The sequence below is a fragment of the Strix uralensis genome, chromosome 22 (assembly GCF_047716275.1).
Source record: "Strix uralensis isolate ZFMK-TIS-50842 chromosome 22, bStrUra1, whole genome shotgun sequence".
Lineage (NCBI taxonomy): Eukaryota > Metazoa > Chordata > Aves > Strigiformes > Strigidae > Strix > Strix uralensis.
This window is the reverse complement of record NC_133993.1, coordinates 8,557,328-8,575,377: the sequence shown is the minus strand read 5'-3', so window position 1 is coordinate 8,575,377 and position 18,050 is coordinate 8,557,328. Positions and strand designations below refer to the sequence as shown.

The following is an 18,050-nucleotide window of genomic DNA, read 5'->3' as shown; positions in this document are numbered from 1 at the left end:
CCCAGGATGACCATGGGGAGCATCCCAGGATAACCGTGAGGAGCATTCTGGGATGGCTGCAAGGAACATCCCAGGATGACCATGAGGAGCATCCCAGGATGTCTGTGGGGAGCACCCTGGGGTGACCATTGGGAGCATCCCGGGAGGGCTGCAGGGAACGTTCTGGGATGGCTGCAGGGAGCATCCCAGAATTACTATGGGAAGCATCCCAGGATGACCATGAGGAGCATTCTGGGATGGCTGCAGGGAACATCCGGGGATGGCTGTGGGGAGCATCCCAGGATGACCATGGGAAGCATCCCAGGATGGCTGCAAGGAACATCCCAGAATGACCCTGGGGAGCATCCCAGGATGGCTTCAGGGAGCATCCCAGGATGACCGTGAGGAGCATCCCAGAATGACCATGGGGAGCATCCCAGGATGGCTTCAGGGAGCATCCCAGGATGACCATGAGGAGCATCCCAGAATGACCATGGGGAGCATCCCGGGATGGCTGCAGGGAACATTCTGGGATGGCTACAGGGAGCATCCCGGGATGCTGGGATGTATTGACCATCCCAGGACCCCACGGCAAACCTCTTGGTACAGCTGCACCGAGCATCTTGGGGTGGGGGGGCAGACACCTCCAAACTGCTGCTCTTTTGTGTGGGGCGAGTTAAATAAGGTGACCCCGCCCCCCCCCCAGCAAATGCCCAACCAGAAAGAAAAACCCCACTTCCTTTCTGATTTTATTCATTTTTTTATTAAAGCCTGATACAGAGGTGGGTGGGGAAGGGAAGAAAAAAACCCCGAAGCTCGCGATATTGTTTATTTCAGATACATAATTAATAAAACTAAACCAACCCAAACACGAGGTAGCGCAGCCCCAGGCACGGCTGCCCCCCCTCCGCCATCCCCCACGCTGATTTTGGGGTCCCCCTCGCTCTGATTTATGCAAAAAGGAGCAAATTCGCAGCCTGATCGGGTGCGCTGCGCCCGGGCTGGATCCGGCCCTTGGGTCTGACCTGGGCAGGATCAGCCCCGGCAGACACAGGGGGATGCTCGGCCAGTTTGGGAGCAATCCTGGCAGAAACGGGGCAAGATGTGGTCAGCAAAGCAAAGGGAAAAATCAAGGAAAAACTACATGGATTTAATTGAAATGCTAAAAAAATAAAAAGGAATGATACTAAAATTCGTCAGTTAAACGACGATGCCGGACTGGTCCGTAGAGTTTAGGCCCTGACCAGGATCCTTTAAAATAAGCCTTTCTAGAAAATCGTAAATTTTTATATAGTTTCTCTCTAGTATATACACACACACACACACGGCCCCCGCCGTGGGCGGGGGCACAATCAGCCTTTAGAAATAAATTACAAACTCCCCCAATCGCTAGCATCAAATATACAGATTACACTTGCAGCTGCTTTTTTGTTTTTCCGAATTTTTTCATTTTTAAGGTGCTTTTTTGGCCTTTTTTTTTTTTTTTTATATTTGTTTGGTTCTGAGTGAATCCTACCTGCAGAAGCATCAGCGTAATTTTTTTGGTGTGTTTTTTAGCATGATTATCTTCATTGCAAATATATAAACCCCCTCGCTGGACTATTTACATCCCGACCCCGGGAGATGCTGGGAGCGGCCGGGAGCGCAGCGGAGCAGCCGGGATGCTCTCACCGGAGCAAACGATGGAGAAAAGGGGAAAAAGGGGTCTGTGGGGTGAAGGGTCTGTCCCAGCTCGTGCTCATTAGCACTGAAAGTTCGTCTGGGGAAGAGGGGCTGGGCAGGGGGGGGTCCCGCGGGGAGGCAGCAGGGCAGGGGGGAATAGGGGGGGACCCCATTCCACTGCGTCTCCATCCCCGCTGTGTCGCCCCGTCCCTGCCTTCATCCTCCATCTGGGCTTGGGCGTCTTCCTCAGGCTCCATCCCGTGTTTGGTGCCCAGTCACGGCCCCAGAGTGGCCTCGGGGACACGACGGTGACATGGGGCACGGGTCATCCCGCCCTGTCATGGGGTGCGGGGTGCCCCATGGGATCCCCCCCCTGCCCAGGCAGCCTCTTCCCCAGTAGGTAGCAAAGTGCGGGTGAGATCACAGCATCCAAAATATTTAAAAAAAAAAAACAAAAAAAGGGAAAAAAAAAAAAAAAAAGGCTCCATTCCCAGGGTGCGCAGGTGGGGACTGGGGCTCTGGGGCTGTGTCCCCAAGTTCTCCTCCATCGCCCAGAGGCCCCGGGACGGCAGCAGTGGAGCTGTAAGCGGGTGTGGGGGGGTGAGGGGCCGGGGGGGCGCGGGGCCATCCGGGGGGCGGGCGGCAGCGAGCCCTTAGCTGGGCATCTGCACCTCGTTGTACACGTCCGTGCCCTCAGTCTCTTCGAAGGTCACCGCGGCGTCGTCTGCGTCCAGCTGGAGGGACGGGAGAGGGCGTGAGGTGGGACGGGGACGGGGACAGGGACAGGGGTGAGGATGGGGACAGGGATGGAGATGGGGATGGGGACAGGGATGGGGACAGGGAGGGGACAGCAATGGGAACAGGATTGAGGACAGGGACAGTGACAGTGATGGAGACAGGGATGAGGGCTGGGATGGGACTGGGGACAGGGATGGGGACCGGAATGGGGCTGGGGAGAGGGATGAAGATGAGGATGAGGGAAAGGACAGGGATGAGGATGGGGACAGGAATGGGAATGAGGACACAGATGGGGATGAGGATGAGGATACAGATGGGGATGAACATGAAGATGAGGATGGGGATGGGGATGGGGATGGGGATGAGGATGGGGATGGGGATGGGGATGGGGATGAGGACACAGATGGGGATAAGGATGAGGATGAGAATGAAGATGAAGACGAGGATGAGGATGGGGACAGGGATGGGAATGAGGACACAGATGGGGATGAGGATGAGGATGGGGACAGGGATGAGGATGGGGACAGGGACGGGCACAGGGACAGGGTCAGCACCGTGGTGGCTCCCAGCCCACACTGAGGCTACATACACATTTGAGCTCCACGTCCCGGAAGATCCTGGGCAGCAGGAAGCGCCGCAGGGGCACGGTGAGGATGAGGACGAAGGGCAGCGCCAACGAGGCCGGGGTGGACTTCACCACCCACAGCAGCACGAGGACGACAATCTGGGTGAAGGTGAAGAGGTGCATCCGCCAAGTCTTCACCTGTGGGACGAGGAGCCCAGGGGGGTCAGGGTGGTGGGTCCAGCACTCTGCCACCCTTCCCAGGGTGCTGGGTGCTGGTGGGGGGGCAGGACCAGTGGCCCCAAGAACCCAGCGAAGATCAGCACCGAAGGAGGAGGTTCTTTGGGGAGCCCCAAGCAATTACAGGTAGCACCACGGGGTGCTGCAGCCCAGGACACCCCCAAGCCACCCAGGGCTCACTCACCCGGGTGACGTAGGGCTCTTTGGGGTGGTACTTGGGTGGCATCAGCAAGAGCAGGATGCGATCAAAGAGCTGGATGCCAAAAAGGGAGGTGACGCCCATGTAGAGGAAGATGCCAAAGAGCACGGCCAGAGGGATGTGCTTCAGGATGGGCTCCATGAGGATGGAGACGCCTGCGGTGGAGAAGGAGGGGTCAAGGAGAGCTTGTTGGGGGGAGCCAGTGCTCGCCACCTAGGTTGGGGGGCACCTCCCCAGCTCACCGATGAGCACGGCCACCAACAAGCCGCTGATGCGCTGTTCCTTGACCTCCACGATCTGGGACTTGTCTCCGGGAGCGGTGGCCTTGCTCATGACGGTGAGGGCGTTGGCGTGGGTGATGGTGCGCACGGTGGTGGCGCTGAGCCAGGGCATGCCGAAAAGGGCCGCCAGGCCCCCCATGGCCACGATCAGCAGCAGGTCCAGGTGGAAGCCGGAGCCCTTCACCAGCTTCCTCTCGGGTTTGCTGACGATGAGGCTGCCGGGGACAGAGGAGGAAGAGTCGGTGGTGAGAGGTCCCCTTCCATCCCTGTCCTGCCAGGCACCCCGCAGCCCTCCCCTCCCTCCCTGTACCACCCCCCGCCGTCCTCACGTGGTGATCTGCGTCTCGAGGAAGATGAGGATGAAGACCAGGATAGCGGGTAGCACGGAGGCGAACATCATCCAGATGGGGAAGTCGTTGTTGCCCCCCATGGGGTTGATAAACCAGTCCCGGGCAGTCGAGTTGGTGACCTCCAGCCCTTTGGGGACGTTCAGTTTCTGCGTGGGAGCAGAGAGGGGGGAGTGAGGGGACAGGGCACAGGGACAAGCACTCCATGTCCCCTTGTTGGGGACACCCATCCCCCCCCTCCCCAGTCCTGCCCTCCCGCTGCTCCCGGACCTGCGTGTACGTGTCCTTGATGAAGAAGTCGGCCAGCGTCATGATGAAGATGGAGATGGGCACCCCGAAATCCCCGATCAAGCGCCGGGCCTGTGGGGACACCGTGACCGCGTTAAACCCGCCTGTGGCCCCACCCAGCCAAGGGGGTCCCCACCCAGCCAAGGGGATCCCCCCACACCATCTCCCCACCGGCAGCAAGCTCAAGCAAAGACCTTTGCAGGAACATGCAATGAGTTTGCATGGTCTCGGCCAGCCCCTTTCAGTTACCAGCACCCGCCAAGCGCCCGTTTTGGTCCCAGCGCTGACCCCGGGTCCAGTGAGGTGTTGGGGGGATGCCACCGTGCCACCCCCCCCATCCTCACCTTGCCAGGCAGGAAAGCACTGTTCTTGAACATGCGGAGGAAGATGGCCAGGAAGAAGGTGCCGGCCATGAGGACGAGGGACAGCAGTGCCGTGTTGGGCTGCGGCACCTTGGGCTGGACCGTGGGCTCCACATTGTCGTAAATCTGCTTTAGCGGGTGATCGTTGAAGATCTGGGGAGGGAAGAGGAGGAGGTCAGGGAGGATGGGATCCCCGCTTAGTGGGTGGGGATGGGGGAACCCCTCCTGCCGTGTGGGGAGCCCCGCGGCACCGTCCCGGTGGGTGTGTGGGTGCAGGGTGCGTGCCAGCGTGACCGGCGAGGCTGGGAGCTTGGCACACGGCGAGCAGGGGGGTATTTTTAGGCTTGGTTTTCTCCATGCTCCTTCAGAAATGGGGCTGGAGCCGGGGCTGGGTGGCACGGTGGGGAGGGATGACTGTGGCCCTGCTGCGGACTATGCGTCACCCAGGGGTGTTTGGGGCCGCGCTGAGCTCGTGGAGGGGTGCACAGGGACCCCTCGGTGCGATGGGGGGTCCAGGGTGTGGTGGCGTATGTGTCCTGCCTGTCACCTCTCCTGCACCAGAGATGTCCCTGTGGGCACCCAGTGTGTGGGGTGACACCGTCCCATTGGTACCAGTCAGCTGGGAAGGGTCTGAGCCAGGGGATGGGGGAAGAAATTGGGGTTCTCTGGGCAGTTCCTGGGCAAGGACCATGTCTGCTGCAGGCCAGGTGGGACCTGGGCCTGGGCTTCACCTCCCTGCCCCAAAATCCCCCTGTGGAGAAAAGCACGAGCTGGGAAACACCTGGGAAGGGGGCGAAAACACTGGGAGACGGGCTCCATCCCTCGCCTGCATCCCTCGCCTGGCTCCCACCGTTTCTATGGAAACCCAAGGGATGACCACAGTCTGCAGCCCCCCCCCGCCGACTCTTCCCCACCGCAGGACCCCTGCGCCCCTCACCGTGACAAGCTTGGAGAAGGTCTCGTAGATGAAGATGAGGGAGATGAGGAAGGAGAAGATCTCCTGGGTGTAGCGGGACAGGTAGCGCACCAGGAAGCTGGCCTCGCAGGCCACCACCACCAGCACCAGCAGGATCAGCCAGAAGCCGATCCAGACCCGGCCCACGATGTACTCCATGCCTTGGCTGCTGCAGAACTGGGGAGCCAGAGGAGACAGTCCTGTCAGCCCCCCAGAGCCCCTGGCATGGGCACCCAGGGGTGGGCTTTCACTCATGGATGCCACAGTGGCCCTGCACCTCCTGCCTGGGGGCTTGGGAGTGCTGGAATCACAGAATCCCAGAATCATCTGGGTTGGAAAAGCCCTTGAAGCTCCTCCAGCCCCACCATGAACCTCACCCTGACTGTTTCCAACTCCACCAGATCCCTCAGCGCTGGCTCAACCCGACTCTTCAACCCCTCCAGGGATGGGGACTCCCCCCCTGCCCTGGGCAGCCCATTCCAACGCCCAACAACCCCTTCTGCAAAGAAATCCTTCCTAAGAGCCAGTCTGACCCTGCCCTGGTGCAGCTTGAGGCTGCTTGTGTAATGGGAGGACTAGTGGGGTGCCGGGATGGCGATGGTGGTACCCCAGTCTGGCAGCACCCCAATGGCAGCACCCGCCTGGCGTGGTGTCACCCACGTGGCATCAGCTATTTGGCATCACCCATGTGGCGTCACCTCACATCGCCCCTGTGCCACCCCCCCGATGGGTGATATCCCCTACGTGCCGTCACCTGCGCGGCCTCACCCCTGCCCCGTCACCCGCGCGACATCCCCACCAGTGCCATCCCCTGTGCCATCCCCCCACATGACATCCCCTCGTGGCAGCACCCCCGTGTCTCTGCCAGGGCGGGTGGGGACACCACGAGCCCACCGTGGGGACCACCGGCGGCGGGTGGGGGGCACCCAGGGGTGCGGGGTGGCACCCACCGCATAGAAGGCTTCCTCGAAGACGAGGAGGGGCCCCGAGAAGCCGACGACGAGGAGGGGCTGGGCGCTGAGGATGCTGAAGAGGACGCACTGCACGCAGGTGGAGAGGAGCAGCTCCGACACCCCCATCATGCCCTTGGTCTTCTCACCTGGGGAGGGGGGGGAAGGCAGAGCCAGTGGGTGCCGGGGCGGGGGGACACGACAGCGCTGTGTCCCCCCTCCCCACGCTCCTCAGCACTGGGATTAGGGGGTGTAATAACCCCCGAGGAGCATCCCCAGGGGATGGTGCTGCAGGCGGTGGCACCCCGCTCCCCCAGCCCCCCCGCCCCGTGCCCAGCCAGGCCATGTCCCTGTCCCCCGGCGTGTCCCCAGCCTGTCCCCCCCATTACTCAGCAAGCCTCCAAAGGTGATAGCGGGTGACAGCGCCGCGAAGTAGATGAAGATGACAGCAGCCAGGCACTGGGGGTTGAGGGCGTCTTTGATGTCGCTGAGATATTTGGGGTACCGGCGGCGGATGTCCCGCACCAGCCCCCCAAAAGGTCGCCCCGTCCTGCGCAGGGGGTCGTCCTCCGCCGCCGGCTCCTCCAGCCCTGGGGGACACGAGCAGGTGGCCATGGGGGGACCCCGCATGCAAGGGGGGGGTGGGTCCCGCCAGCCACGGGGATGGGGGATCCCTGGGGGGGAGCAGGGTGGTCCCAGACGTACTCAGATCTTTTAGGAAGGTCTCAGCCAGCGCCTTGTCGCGGGGCTGGTAGCGGCGGCGGAGCAGCTGCTGCTGCAGCGGCACCAGGCTGCGGAGGAGCTGCTCGTTGGGGGTCTCGGTGGGCGGCAGGACGATGCTGGCCTCCAAGAAGTCCTCCACCCCCCGCAGCAGGTCCTGGCGGCCCTCGGCCAGGTAGGCGTCCTGGCGAAAGACCTGCGGGGTGGCCCCGGGGATGGAAGGTGAGGCATCTTCAGCACCCTTGGGTGCTGCTGGGCACCCACCCAGCCCCTGAGCAGCCCCGCGGGGATGGGGTATGGTGGGGACTGGGGGTGTGAGGATGAGGGGGGACATAGGGACATGGGGGCTTGGGAACAGCGGGTGTGAGACCACAGGGGCATGGGGATGTGGGGTAAGGGGGAACATGGGGACGGGAGGGATGTAGGACCACAGGAGCGTGGGGGTGTGGCTGCTTGGGGACATGGGGACATTTGACCTCAGGGGCATGGGGACATGGGGTCACAGGAACATGGGGACATGGGGTAAGGGGGAACATGGGGACATGAGGGACATAGGACCACAGGAGCATGGGGACATGGCTGCCTGGGGACATTTGACCTCAGGGGCATGGGGACATGGGGACACAGGAGCATGGGGCCAACAGGGACACAGAAGTGTGGGGACAGGGATGCATATGGACATGGGGACAGGGGTGCCTGTGGAGATGGGGACATGGGGACAGGGGCGCATAGGGACATGGAGACCCAGAGGGCTGAGGACACAGGTGTGTGGGGATGAGGGGACACAGTGGCGTGGGGACACAGGGACACGAGCACAGAGAGGGACGTGGCACAGGTGGACGGGCCCTGTTAGAGGGCGCAGCCCCGGCTCTGGGGACTCTGAGGTGCTCAGGGGGGTGGCACCCCGGATAGCAGAGCTGTGGCGGTGGCAGCGCCGGTGACAATGGCGGGAGAGCTGTACCCTCTCAGACATCATGGTGGCAGCGGCGCGGCCGATTTCTTTGTAGTCGATGTGGGGGGCGTCGGGGCCAAGGACCACGAAGAGGAAGCGGACAGGTAGGGGCACTTCGAGGACAGCATCCAGTGTCACCGCGTCCTTCAGGCGCACGAAGGCCAGTGTCAGCTGCTCCAGGGGGTCTGCACAGCCTGGGGGGAGGACGGGACGGGATGGGGGTCATGGGGGGCGAGGCACAGGGACACGGGGCACAGGGACAGGGGGACAGAGGGACAGGAGGACACAGGAGCATGGAGACATGGGGACATTGAAACACAGGGCCATTGGGATATGGAGACAAGGTGACACAGAGGCACGGGGACATGGGGTGACAAAGGGAATAGGATTGGGGCACAAAGACGTGAGGACACTGAGGCACAGGGACACACGGACGTGGGGACACAGGGACATAGGGACACAGGGATAGGCGGGAATGGGAGCACAGGGACATCAGGGCATGGGGACACAGGGGCGCAGGGGACACAGAGACATGAGGGTGTGGGTGCACAGGGGAGTGAGGCCAAGGGACATGGGGACAGGGGGCCCAGAGAGCAGCGCTGAGCAGCAGCAGGCGGCGGCGAGGGCTGAGGAGGGGGAGAGTCAAAAAAGGTGCAAGAAATGCAGCGAGTGAGCGAGCAGGCAGCGACGGGCAGATGCCAAAGCTCCCGCTGTGCACCCCAGCCCCGCACCCACCACCCTCACCCCGCACCCACCACCCTCACCCTGCACCCACCTCCCCACTGACCACTCACCCACGAGGACCAGCGTGGCCTCGGCATCCTCGGGGACCTTCTCGGGGAGCTGGGGTCTAGTGGTCCCGCCTGGGCTCTGTTGCAGGCAGATGGATGGCAGGGATCAGCCATCCGTGGTGGCCGTCCCCTGCGTGTCCCCCTCTGTCCCCTGCATCTTCCCCTCTGTCCCCTGAGTGTCTCCCTCCATTCTCTGCATGTCCCCTACCATCCCCTGCGTGTCCCCCGCCATCCCCTGCATGTCCCCTGCTGTCCCCTGCATGTCCCCCTCCATCCCCTGTGTGTCCCCCTCTGTCCCCCGCCAGCCCGGTTCCCTCCCTCCCACCTCTGCACCACCCCACGGCAACGCCTCCCCCATGTGCACGTACCTGTGTGCACACACCTGCGAGTGTAAAGCCACGTGTGTGCGTGTGCATGTGCCCAACAGGCGTGCATGTGTGTGCACGTGTGTGTGAGGGTGACAGAAAGCGGGGTGTGCATGGGACTTTGGGGGGGTGTTTGTGCCCGTGCACTTGTGTGTGTTTGTGCCTGTGGTTCACAGAATCCCAGAACCATCCAGGTTGGAAAAGCCCTTGAAGCTCCTCCAGCCCCACCATGAACCTCACCCTGACCGTTCCCAACTCCACCAGATCCCTCAGCGCTGGCTCAACCCGACTCTTCAACCCCTCCAGGGATGGGGACTCCCCCCCTGCCCTGGGCAGCCCATTCCAACGCCCAACAACCCCTTCTGCAAAGAAATCCTTCCTAAGAGCCAGTCTGACCCTGCCCTGGCGCAGCTTGAGGCCATTCCCTCTTGTCCTGCCGCTGGTTCCTTGGCTCAAGAGACTCATCTCCCCTCTCTGCACCCTCCTTTCAGGGAGTTGGAGAGGGCCAGGAGGTCTCCCCTCAGCCTCCTCTTCTCCAGACTAAACCCCCCCAGTTCCCTCAGCCGCTCCCCATCAGACCTGTGCTCCAGACCCTGCACCAGCTCCGTTGCCCTTCTCTGGACACGCTCGAGTCATTCAAGGGCCTTTTTGGAGGGAGGGGCCCAAAACTGAACCCCCTCATCGAGGGGCGGCCTCACCAGTGCCGAGCACAGGGGTGAGATCCCTTCCCTGTCCCTGCTGGCCACGCTATTGCTGATACAAGCCAGGATGCCATTGGCCTTCTTGGCCACCTGGGCACACTGCTGGCTCATGTTCAGCCGGCTATTGATCAACCCCCCCAGGTCCCTCTCTGACTGGCAAAATACATGTGCAAGTGTGCACAAGCGTGTGTCAGTGGGTGCACAGCGTGGGGGGGTCCCTGCATGAGCTTGGTGTGGAACCGCCTCGTGCGTGCCCCTGTGTGTGCCTGTGCCTCTCCCAGCAGCCCTCCCCATACCCTGGCTGGACCTGACACCCCCAACCCTGCACCCCAATGGCCCCCCTGCCCCCCGCAGCCCCCCCTGCCCCCCACCGCAGCCCCGGCCCCACTCGCCTGCTCGGCCCTGCGCCCCTCCAGCAGCGGCTTCTCTGTCTCTGCCTGGCCCGTGCCCGAGTGCTGCAGCACCTCGACCTCGCTGGGGAGCCTAGAGCAGCACGGAAGGTGGCATCAGACAGGCCAGCACCACTGAACCCCCCCTCAAAGCCCCAGGGGACCCCCAAACTGGGCTGGGAGCTCAAGCCAAACCCCAGAGCGGCTTTGCCACCTGGTGCCAGGGTCCAGTGGGACTCGCTGGGGCTGGATCCAGCCCGGACACCCGGGGTCCCCCCCAGGGGTGCGTCAGCGCTGGCCGTACCTGTGCTGCAGCAGCAGCCTCCTCAGGATGTCGTCCCGGTCCTGCGGCTTGAGCTGCCCCTCGTAGATCATCTGGTCGATGAGGACGTGGGCGATGGCTGCCAGCGAGGTGGCTGCCACATCGAGGAGCACAACGCCTGCGGGGACAGCGCTGTCACCAGCCGGCCAGCACGGGGTCCCCACCACCATCCCAGGCCCCAGCCGGTGTCCCCACCTTTGGCCAAAGCCCGTCGGATCTCCAGGAGGCTGCGGTAGGTGAGGAAGGAGAGACGGGGCTGGCCCCAGTGGCCGGCTTCCTTGAAGTCCTCCTCCAGCTTGAGCCAGTGGCCAGCCTCCACCCAGCACAGCTCCTTCTTGCTGTCCATGACCAGCTGGTGCAGCTCCACGTAGCCCTGCAGCCGGAGCCGGGGGGTTGTCAGGGTCCCCCCAGCCGCAGCGGGGACCCCCAGAGCTGCGGCTCCCAGGCCAGCATCCCGCCCCCCAGCCCCATGCCCTGAGGTTGGTCCCCGGGTGGTCACAGTCCATCCACCCCTGGGAATGGGGAGGGAATGGGGGTCCCTGGGGCAGCACCCACCTCATGGGTCTCCCGCCGGGACACGAGCCTCCTGCTCCCCGCCGCCTCCAGGTCCACATCAGTCACCGACGGAGCTGTGAGCGGAGCCACCAACGCATTAGCTGGTCCCTGCCCCGGCCCGGACCCCCCTGGGGTCTGTTGGAGGGGTGTCCCCCATCACCCCCACCCCAGATCCAGTTGGGATTGCCTGGACGTGTCCCCTGCTCCATCACCCCCACCCCAGGCCCAGTTGGGGCTCGCTGGACGTGTCCCCCACCCATTCCCCCATCCCAGACCCAGTTGGGGTTTACTGGACGTGTCCCTCCATCACCCCCCACTGTGCCGGTGCCCACCTCCAGCCCCTCGCATCCCGCAGCCCAGTTCCTGGGGACACCACCAAGGCCAGGGTGACCCTGCCACTGGCACAACCCTGACCCCAGCCACTTGGACTGGGACGGGGACAGAACATCCCCGGCCAGCCAGACCCCAGAATCTCGAGGTGTCCCCATCTCCCGCCTACCTGCAGCTCCCCACGGTCCCGCAGGCCGGATCCGGCCCTATAAGGGGGCCCAGCCCCACGCCCCGTGGCCGCCCTGTGTGCACCGTAAATCCCGGAGCACTTTGCCTTTGCTGACAGTAAACACCAGCGCAGCTCCCGCCCGCCTGTGGCCACCCCGGTGCCGGGGACATGCTCACCCCGTCCCCCTCCGTCCCCACCGGGGACCACCGCGGTCCCCCCGCTGTCCCCAGCTAGGTCACCCGGCGGGGTGATGCCACAGGAGCCGCATCCTGCTCTGCCGGCCGAGGGATGCTGTGCCCATGGGAGCAGGGATGGGCCGCGTGTCCCCCCCACATTGTCCCCGACGGCGTTGGCCGCAGCACGTGGGCACGAGCCTGTCCTCGTCCCGGCCGCCCGGCGCCAGCCAGCGTTCAGCCCCAAGTGGTTCTTGTCCTCACCCCAAACAAAGACTTTATTTATCCTCAATCAGCGGGCGATTACGGGCAAGCGGCAGCGGTCACCCCACGGCGCGTGCCCTGACGCCCGGGTGACGGTCACCCGGCGGGGGGGACGGGGACGGGGGCGGCAAAGCCGGGGGGGGGGTGAGCGGCGCGACGGAGGGCTGGGGTGGAGGGGAGGTGGGGGGGGAACGCCGGGGCTGGGCTTTGTCCCCCGGTGCCCCCGCGGGTCACTCACGCTGCCCTCCGCCACGGCGGCTCGCCTGTCCCGGGGGGGCCCCAGCCGCGCGCCTCCTCCCGTCCAGGTCATAGCATCCCCGGCGGCTGGGCAAATACTGGCTGCAAAACACACACCGCCGGGGCAGGGGGGTCAGCGCTGGGCACCCATGGGTGCCGGCAGCCTCCCCTTGCCGATGCCAGCCGGGGAAGTGGGGCAGCGTCCGGCCCCCTCCCCGATTTGGGGGACTCACCGCAGGGGCGACAGCTCCTCGGCTCTGGCCCTCCACGCGTGCAAGGGGGACCCGGTGCTGGCCCCTGCGCAGAACAGGCGGCAGCGTTACCCCCCGACCTGCGTCACCCCGAACGGGGACCCAGGGGTCTGGATGCGGGGAGCCGGTACGGCCCAAGCACCCACTTTGGGGTGGCAGCTCCGAATCAATTGAGCTTCAGGCAAGGGGATACCCCGGGGCACACAGACCCCCCCAAACTCCCCTCACCTCCCTCCGGGGGGTCTTGGTCGTGGCCTTGAGGCCACATCTCGGGCACCCACAGCTCGGGCACCTCATCGGTGCCGGGGCCTCAGCAAAGGGTGTCACTGCCTTTGGGTGACGCGATCCCGAGGGCTGCGTGTCCCTGCCTGACCGAGCGAGCCCCGCTGGCACCCGCGCAAGGCTGGCACCCATGCAACACGTCTGTGCAATGGCTGGCACCCATGCCATGCTGGTGCCCATGCAACACCTCTGTGCCATGCTGGCACCCGCGCAAGGCTGGCACCCGTGCAACACGTCTGTGCAATGGCTGGCACCCATGCCATGCTGGTGCCCATGCAACACATCTGTGCCATGCTGGCACCCGTGCAACGCTTGGTGCCTATGCAACATGTCTGTGCCCTGCTGGCACCCATGCGACGCTGGCACCCATGCAGCTCTGGTGCCCATGCAACCCTGGCACCCATGCAACATGCCTGTGCAACGCTGATGCCCGTGCAACATGTCTGTGCCATGCTGGCACCCACGTGACATGGTGCCGATGCAACGCCAGTGCCCGTGCAACACGCCTGTGCCATGCCAGTACCCATCAGAGCTGCACCCACGAAACTCTGGCGCCCATGCAACGTGCGACCTTGAACCACCAGTGCCCCCACGACGCTGGCACCCACCTGGTGCCGGTTCCCGTGCAACGCCGGTGCCAGCCCCCATGCAACGCCATCCCCCGTGCAACGCTGGTGTCCGTATGACACCGGTGCCCGTGCAACGCCATCCCTCGTGCAATGCTGGTGCCCGTGCCAGTGCCCCCCAGCACCCGCCGGAGCCACTCACTGCTCATCTCCCCCAGCGATAGGTGGGGGCCCTTTATGCCGGGGTCCTCGTAGCCCTCGGGGTCCAGGCTCCTCCTCATCCCCTCCTCGTAGGCCTCCTGCGGGACAGACAGAAGGGGGCTCAGCGGGGACCAGCACCCCCAGCGCCTCGCCGGGGCTGTGCCGGGGGTGGGAGCCGGCCGGGGCGCAGCGGCAGAGCCAGGGCTGGGGGCCGGGTCTCCCTACCTGGCCGGGCCCCTCCATGGCTCCGGGCTCGGCCCCCCGCCACCGCCTCGCTGCGTCCCCGCGATCAGCCCGGCGGCACCATAACCCGGCAACTCTGCGGCGTCGGGGCGAGCGCGGGGGAAAGGGAGAGAGAAGATGTTAGAAAAGGCCGGGGCAGCGCTCGGTACCCCCCCGGGTTTGGGGGGGGTTTGTCCCCTGGGATGGGGCTGGGGCCGGACGCAGGGGCCATTCCCGCAGCTCCCACCCGCGTAACCTGCTCCCCGCGGGCCAGGAGGTCCCAGGGCCGGGGGTCCCCGGGGAAGCGGTGCCCTGCCCTGCCGCCAGCCCGGGTGGGAACCGACGTCAGGCCCCGGCAGAGCCCCGGCAGCTTCCCACCAGGGACATGGCATCCCGCCCCAGCACACCCCTGCCCACGCACGCCGGCTGGCCCTGCCGCGTCTTGCCCCCGGGGTCACGTCCCCCATGGACCCACAGACATGGGTGGGGGCTCATATAGACCCACAGACATGGGGTGGGGGCTCATATAGACCCACAGACAAAGGTGGGGGGCCCATATAGACCCACACATTGGGACTGGGGTCCCAAATAGACCCACACACACAGGTGGGGGCTCACACAGACCCACAGACATAGGTGGGGGCTCACACAGACCCACAGACATAGGTGGGGGCCCATACAGACCCACGCCCAGGGGCCGGGGTCCCACACCGCAGCGGCTGGGGCCCCCAGCGAGCCCCCACAGCCGCTGGCAGAGGGGAACCTGAGGCACAGCTGGGCTCACGGGGACACCCCGAAGCAGGACGGCACAAGGACCCCGCAGCACCCCAGAGTGCACAGTGGGGAGGGGACCCAGCTGCCCTCCCCCCCCCCCGCCCCTCAGCTCAGCACCCAAAACCTCTGCAGCCCCCCGGGCGGTTCGTGGGTGCCTGGAGGTGGGAGGGTGCAGCCTGTGCCCTCACCGCCCCCCCCCCCGCCGCAGCTGCCCCGGGGCCGTGCTGGGGGACAACCGCCAGGGGGCGCCCTGCCCCCGCACTCGCCCCCCCCGCCCCCGCCGCCCCGGAGGGTCCCAGACATCGGGACCCCCCCATTCCCCATAGTCCCCCACCCCCCGTGACCCTCACCTGCCCCCCAACCCAGAGCCTCCGGGAGGGGGGGGATGTCCTGCCTCAGGAACCCCAGCCCCCCCGCCCCCCCAGCCCCAACCCCCCCCCATGGAGACCCCCCTCAGATTGGGTGGACGGGGACCCCAGCTGCCCCCCCATCCCCCCCCCATCCCGGCCCAGGGACCCCACGCAGGTGGGGGGTCACGAGGGGGGTGTATGTGTGTGTGCAAGTCCAGGGCATGGGGGGGGGAGGCTTTGTGGGGGGACCAGCCCCCCCAGATCTCACCAGGGTGACGCAGGAGGCTGGGGGCCGCGGGAGCCGGGGGGGGCCGCGGAGACCCCGGTGGGGTGTGGGAGCCACGGCGAGGCCACGGGAATCCCGGCCGGCTCCAGACCCGGCCTCCTCCTTCCTGCCCCGCCTGGCCCCGCAGCGCTGGCGGCCCCCGGCCCCCCAGTCCCGGGGCCCCCCCCCCCGGCCCCCCCCGAGCCCCGCCGGCGGCTCTTGCATCAGCCCGGTGTGCCGGGCTGCATCCCGCTGATAACGCCCAGCCGGTGTCGGCCCCCGCCCCGCTCCCCCCCGCTGCCCCGAGGCCACGGTGAGGGGCTGGGGGACCCGCGGGGCACCGGTCACCCTGTGCCCAGGGCACCGGCACTTGCCACATCCATCCCTGTGCTGCCCGGCACCGTATAGAGCCCATAGGCTCTACGCCGTGTGTGTGGTATAGAGCCCAGGCCTCCTCCGCCAGGCAGCTGGGGAGCACCCTATAGAGCCCGTACATCCCACCCGGGGCACCCACGTGCACCCTATAGAGCCCATACGTCCCGCCCGGGGCACCCATGGGCACCCTATAGAGCCCGTACGTCCCACACCGTGTGCATGGTATGGAGTCCATACCTCCCACCCCACGTGCGTTGTAGAGAGCCCGTATCTCCCACCCCACCTGCCAAGGCACTCAGTATAGAGCCCATACCGCCCACACCATGCGGCTAGCGTGACTCAGGACTGGGCTTGTGCCTCCTACACCATATATCCAGCATGGCTCAGTATAGAGCCCATACCTCCCACACTGACCACGCCATGTGGCTTGGTGCAGGACCTCCCTCCCACAGCAGGTGCTCAGTATGGAGCCCATACGTCCCACGCCACCCACGCAGTGTGGCTGGGATCCCTCATGCAACCAGTACCCGATGTGGCTCAGTATGGAGCCCATACGTCCCACGCCATCCACATGGCACAGCTGGTCCCCCTCCTGCAGTGGCTACCAGCCTGGCTCAGTATGGAGCCCATATGTCCCACACCATCCACCATGGCTCAGTATGGAGCCCATACGTCCCACGCCACCCCCACACGGGGCTCAGCTCCCTCCCACAGCAGGTACCACCATGGCTCAGTATGGAGCCCATATGTCCCACGCCACCCGCACACGGGGCTCAGCTCCCTCCCGTGGCAGGTACCACCGTGGCTCAGTATGCAGCCCATACCCCCACCCCACAGCACCTCCCACCCCAGCCCACCCCGCTGACAACCCCTACAGACCCCACCCCACACCGGGGGCACCCCAGGGTGCTCCCCCTCCTGCCTGGCCCCGCTGTCCCCCTGCCCACCCTGCCCCCCAGCACCCAGGGACACCCCAAGGTGCCGCCGCCGCCACCCATGACCCCGCACCTACCCCTGGGGTGGCTCCGCGACCCCCCTGACCTCGCTGCCAGCCCCTGCCCGCGCTCTGCCTGCTGCTGCCCGCGGGGAAAGAGCCCAAATGCCCTGAGTCACGCTCACCTCCCTAATCTCCCCCCCCTTCGGGCTCACCCAGCCCCCCCCCCGGGGCCCCCCGTAAACAAGGTTATCGGGGCGCAACATCTTGCGGCGTCAAGGTTGCGCCCTGCCTGCGCCCTGCCTGCGCCCTGCCTGCTGCCTGCCCGTGCCCCGCGGCCCTTCCCAGCCGCTCGCTCGCCCGGGCCACGCTCCCGGTGCCCCCCGATATCTTGTTTACGAGGCTCCGGGTTTCCCTGCGGGGAATCCCCGGGAATCCTCCGGCTGTCCCCCTCCTTCACCTGGGGTTGGGGTTTTCTCCTTTTTTTTAAAAAAATAAAAAAAAAAAGGGGGTTCCTGGGGACATTCCTCTGAGGGGGGAGGCGTGAGGTGCCCGGTGGGGACGAGGGACGTGGCCCAGCTGTCATCTGTCCCCTGGGGTGACCGTCCCTGGGGTGCCCCGCGGAGAGGTGGTGGGACGGGCCCAGCTGCTCTGGTGCGAGGCGAGCGCACGTGTGTGGGTGTGCAAACGTGTGTGCACGGCCGTGTGCACACATGTGGGTGTATGTGTGCGTGTGCACCCACAGGCATGCATGTGCACCCACACACACGTGTGCACGCACGAACTTGTGGACGCACTGACTTGTGGGCGCACGCGGATACGTACACGTGTGTGCGTGCACACGCGCGTGTCTCTGCATTTGCAACCTTCCTAAAGGGCTCCCGGCCCCCTGCCCCAAATCCCAGGGTGCAGGGAAAGGGACAAGGGACGAGGGACGAGCCTTGCACACGCACGCACACACACACGTCTGCACACACACACGAGCCCCCCCCCCCCCCCCAGGACCTCCTGGCTGCTGGGGCATCGCTGGTGCCCCGGCCCTGGGGTGGGGATGGTGCTGCCCCCCCGTCCTGTGGGGACCACCCAGGCTGGAGGCCGTGGGCCCCCCCACACGTTGGGAACCTGGTGGCACCCGCTGCGGGGCCGGGGGGGTGATAGCTGTGGGCTGGGTGCTCCGATAAGGGCCCTCGGCCTTATCTGGGTGCTGCCGGGGGCTCCCCTCCCTGCAGCAGCCCTGGGGATTTTGGGGGTCCCTCCCCCCCCGCCTGGGTCCCCTTTGCAGGGGTGGAGGAGGGTGTG

General features: G+C 65.4%; 1 protein-coding gene and 1 long non-coding RNA gene across 5 annotated transcripts; one reads left to right on the top strand and one right to left on the bottom strand.

The window, feature by feature from the left end:
* Window positions 1-719: 719 nt before the first annotated feature.
* On the bottom strand, window positions 720-16,935 carry SLC4A1 (solute carrier family 4 member 1 (Diego blood group)). Of its 4 annotated transcripts, XM_074892419.1 has the most exons (22): window positions 16,830-16,935; window positions 14,057-14,150; window positions 13,833-13,929; window positions 12,765-12,828; window positions 12,533-12,633; window positions 11,359-11,432; window positions 10,999-11,176; window positions 10,786-10,921; window positions 10,485-10,575; window positions 9,030-9,105; window positions 8,245-8,429; window positions 7,269-7,479; window positions 6,953-7,153; window positions 6,564-6,712; window positions 5,596-5,790; window positions 4,641-4,811; window positions 4,279-4,368; window positions 3,991-4,157; window positions 3,623-3,876; window positions 3,366-3,535; window positions 2,969-3,142; window positions 720-2,375 (listed from the first exon to the last, which is right to left on the bottom strand). In XM_074892419.1, the coding sequence occupies exons 2-22, from the start codon at window positions 14,072-14,074 to the stop codon at window positions 2,295-2,297; spliced, it is 2,883 nt and encodes a 960-aa protein (XP_074748520.1). In that variant the 5' UTR covers window positions 14,075-14,150; window positions 16,830-16,935; the 3' UTR covers window positions 720-2,294. The 4 variants fall into 4 exon arrangements, with proteins under 4 accessions (XP_074748520.1, XP_074748521.1, XP_074748522.1 ...); XM_074892420.1 differs by lacking the exon at window positions 14,057-14,150 and having other exon boundaries at window positions 16,830-16,933; XM_074892421.1 differs by lacking the exons at window positions 12,533-12,633; window positions 12,765-12,828 and having other exon boundaries at window positions 16,830-16,934.
* On the top strand, window positions 14,159-14,854 carry LOC141953674 (uncharacterized). Its single transcript, XR_012631961.1, has 2 exons — window positions 14,159-14,689; window positions 14,720-14,854. It is a non-coding gene; the product is annotated as an uncharacterized LOC141953674 (long non-coding RNA).
* Window positions 16,936-18,050: the final 1,115 nt, after the last annotated feature.

Coding starts and splice junctions, on each gene's coding strand:
- SLC4A1 (XM_074892419.1), bottom strand. Junction 12,634..12,764: donor GAGGAGCTGTCGCCCCTGCG/GTGAGTCCCCCA, acceptor TGTGTTTTGCAG/CCAGTATTTGCCCAGCCGCC. Junction 5,791..6,563: donor TCGAGGAAGCCTTCTATGCG/GTGGGTGCCACC, acceptor CTGGCTCCCCAG/TTCTGCAGCAGCCAAGGCAT.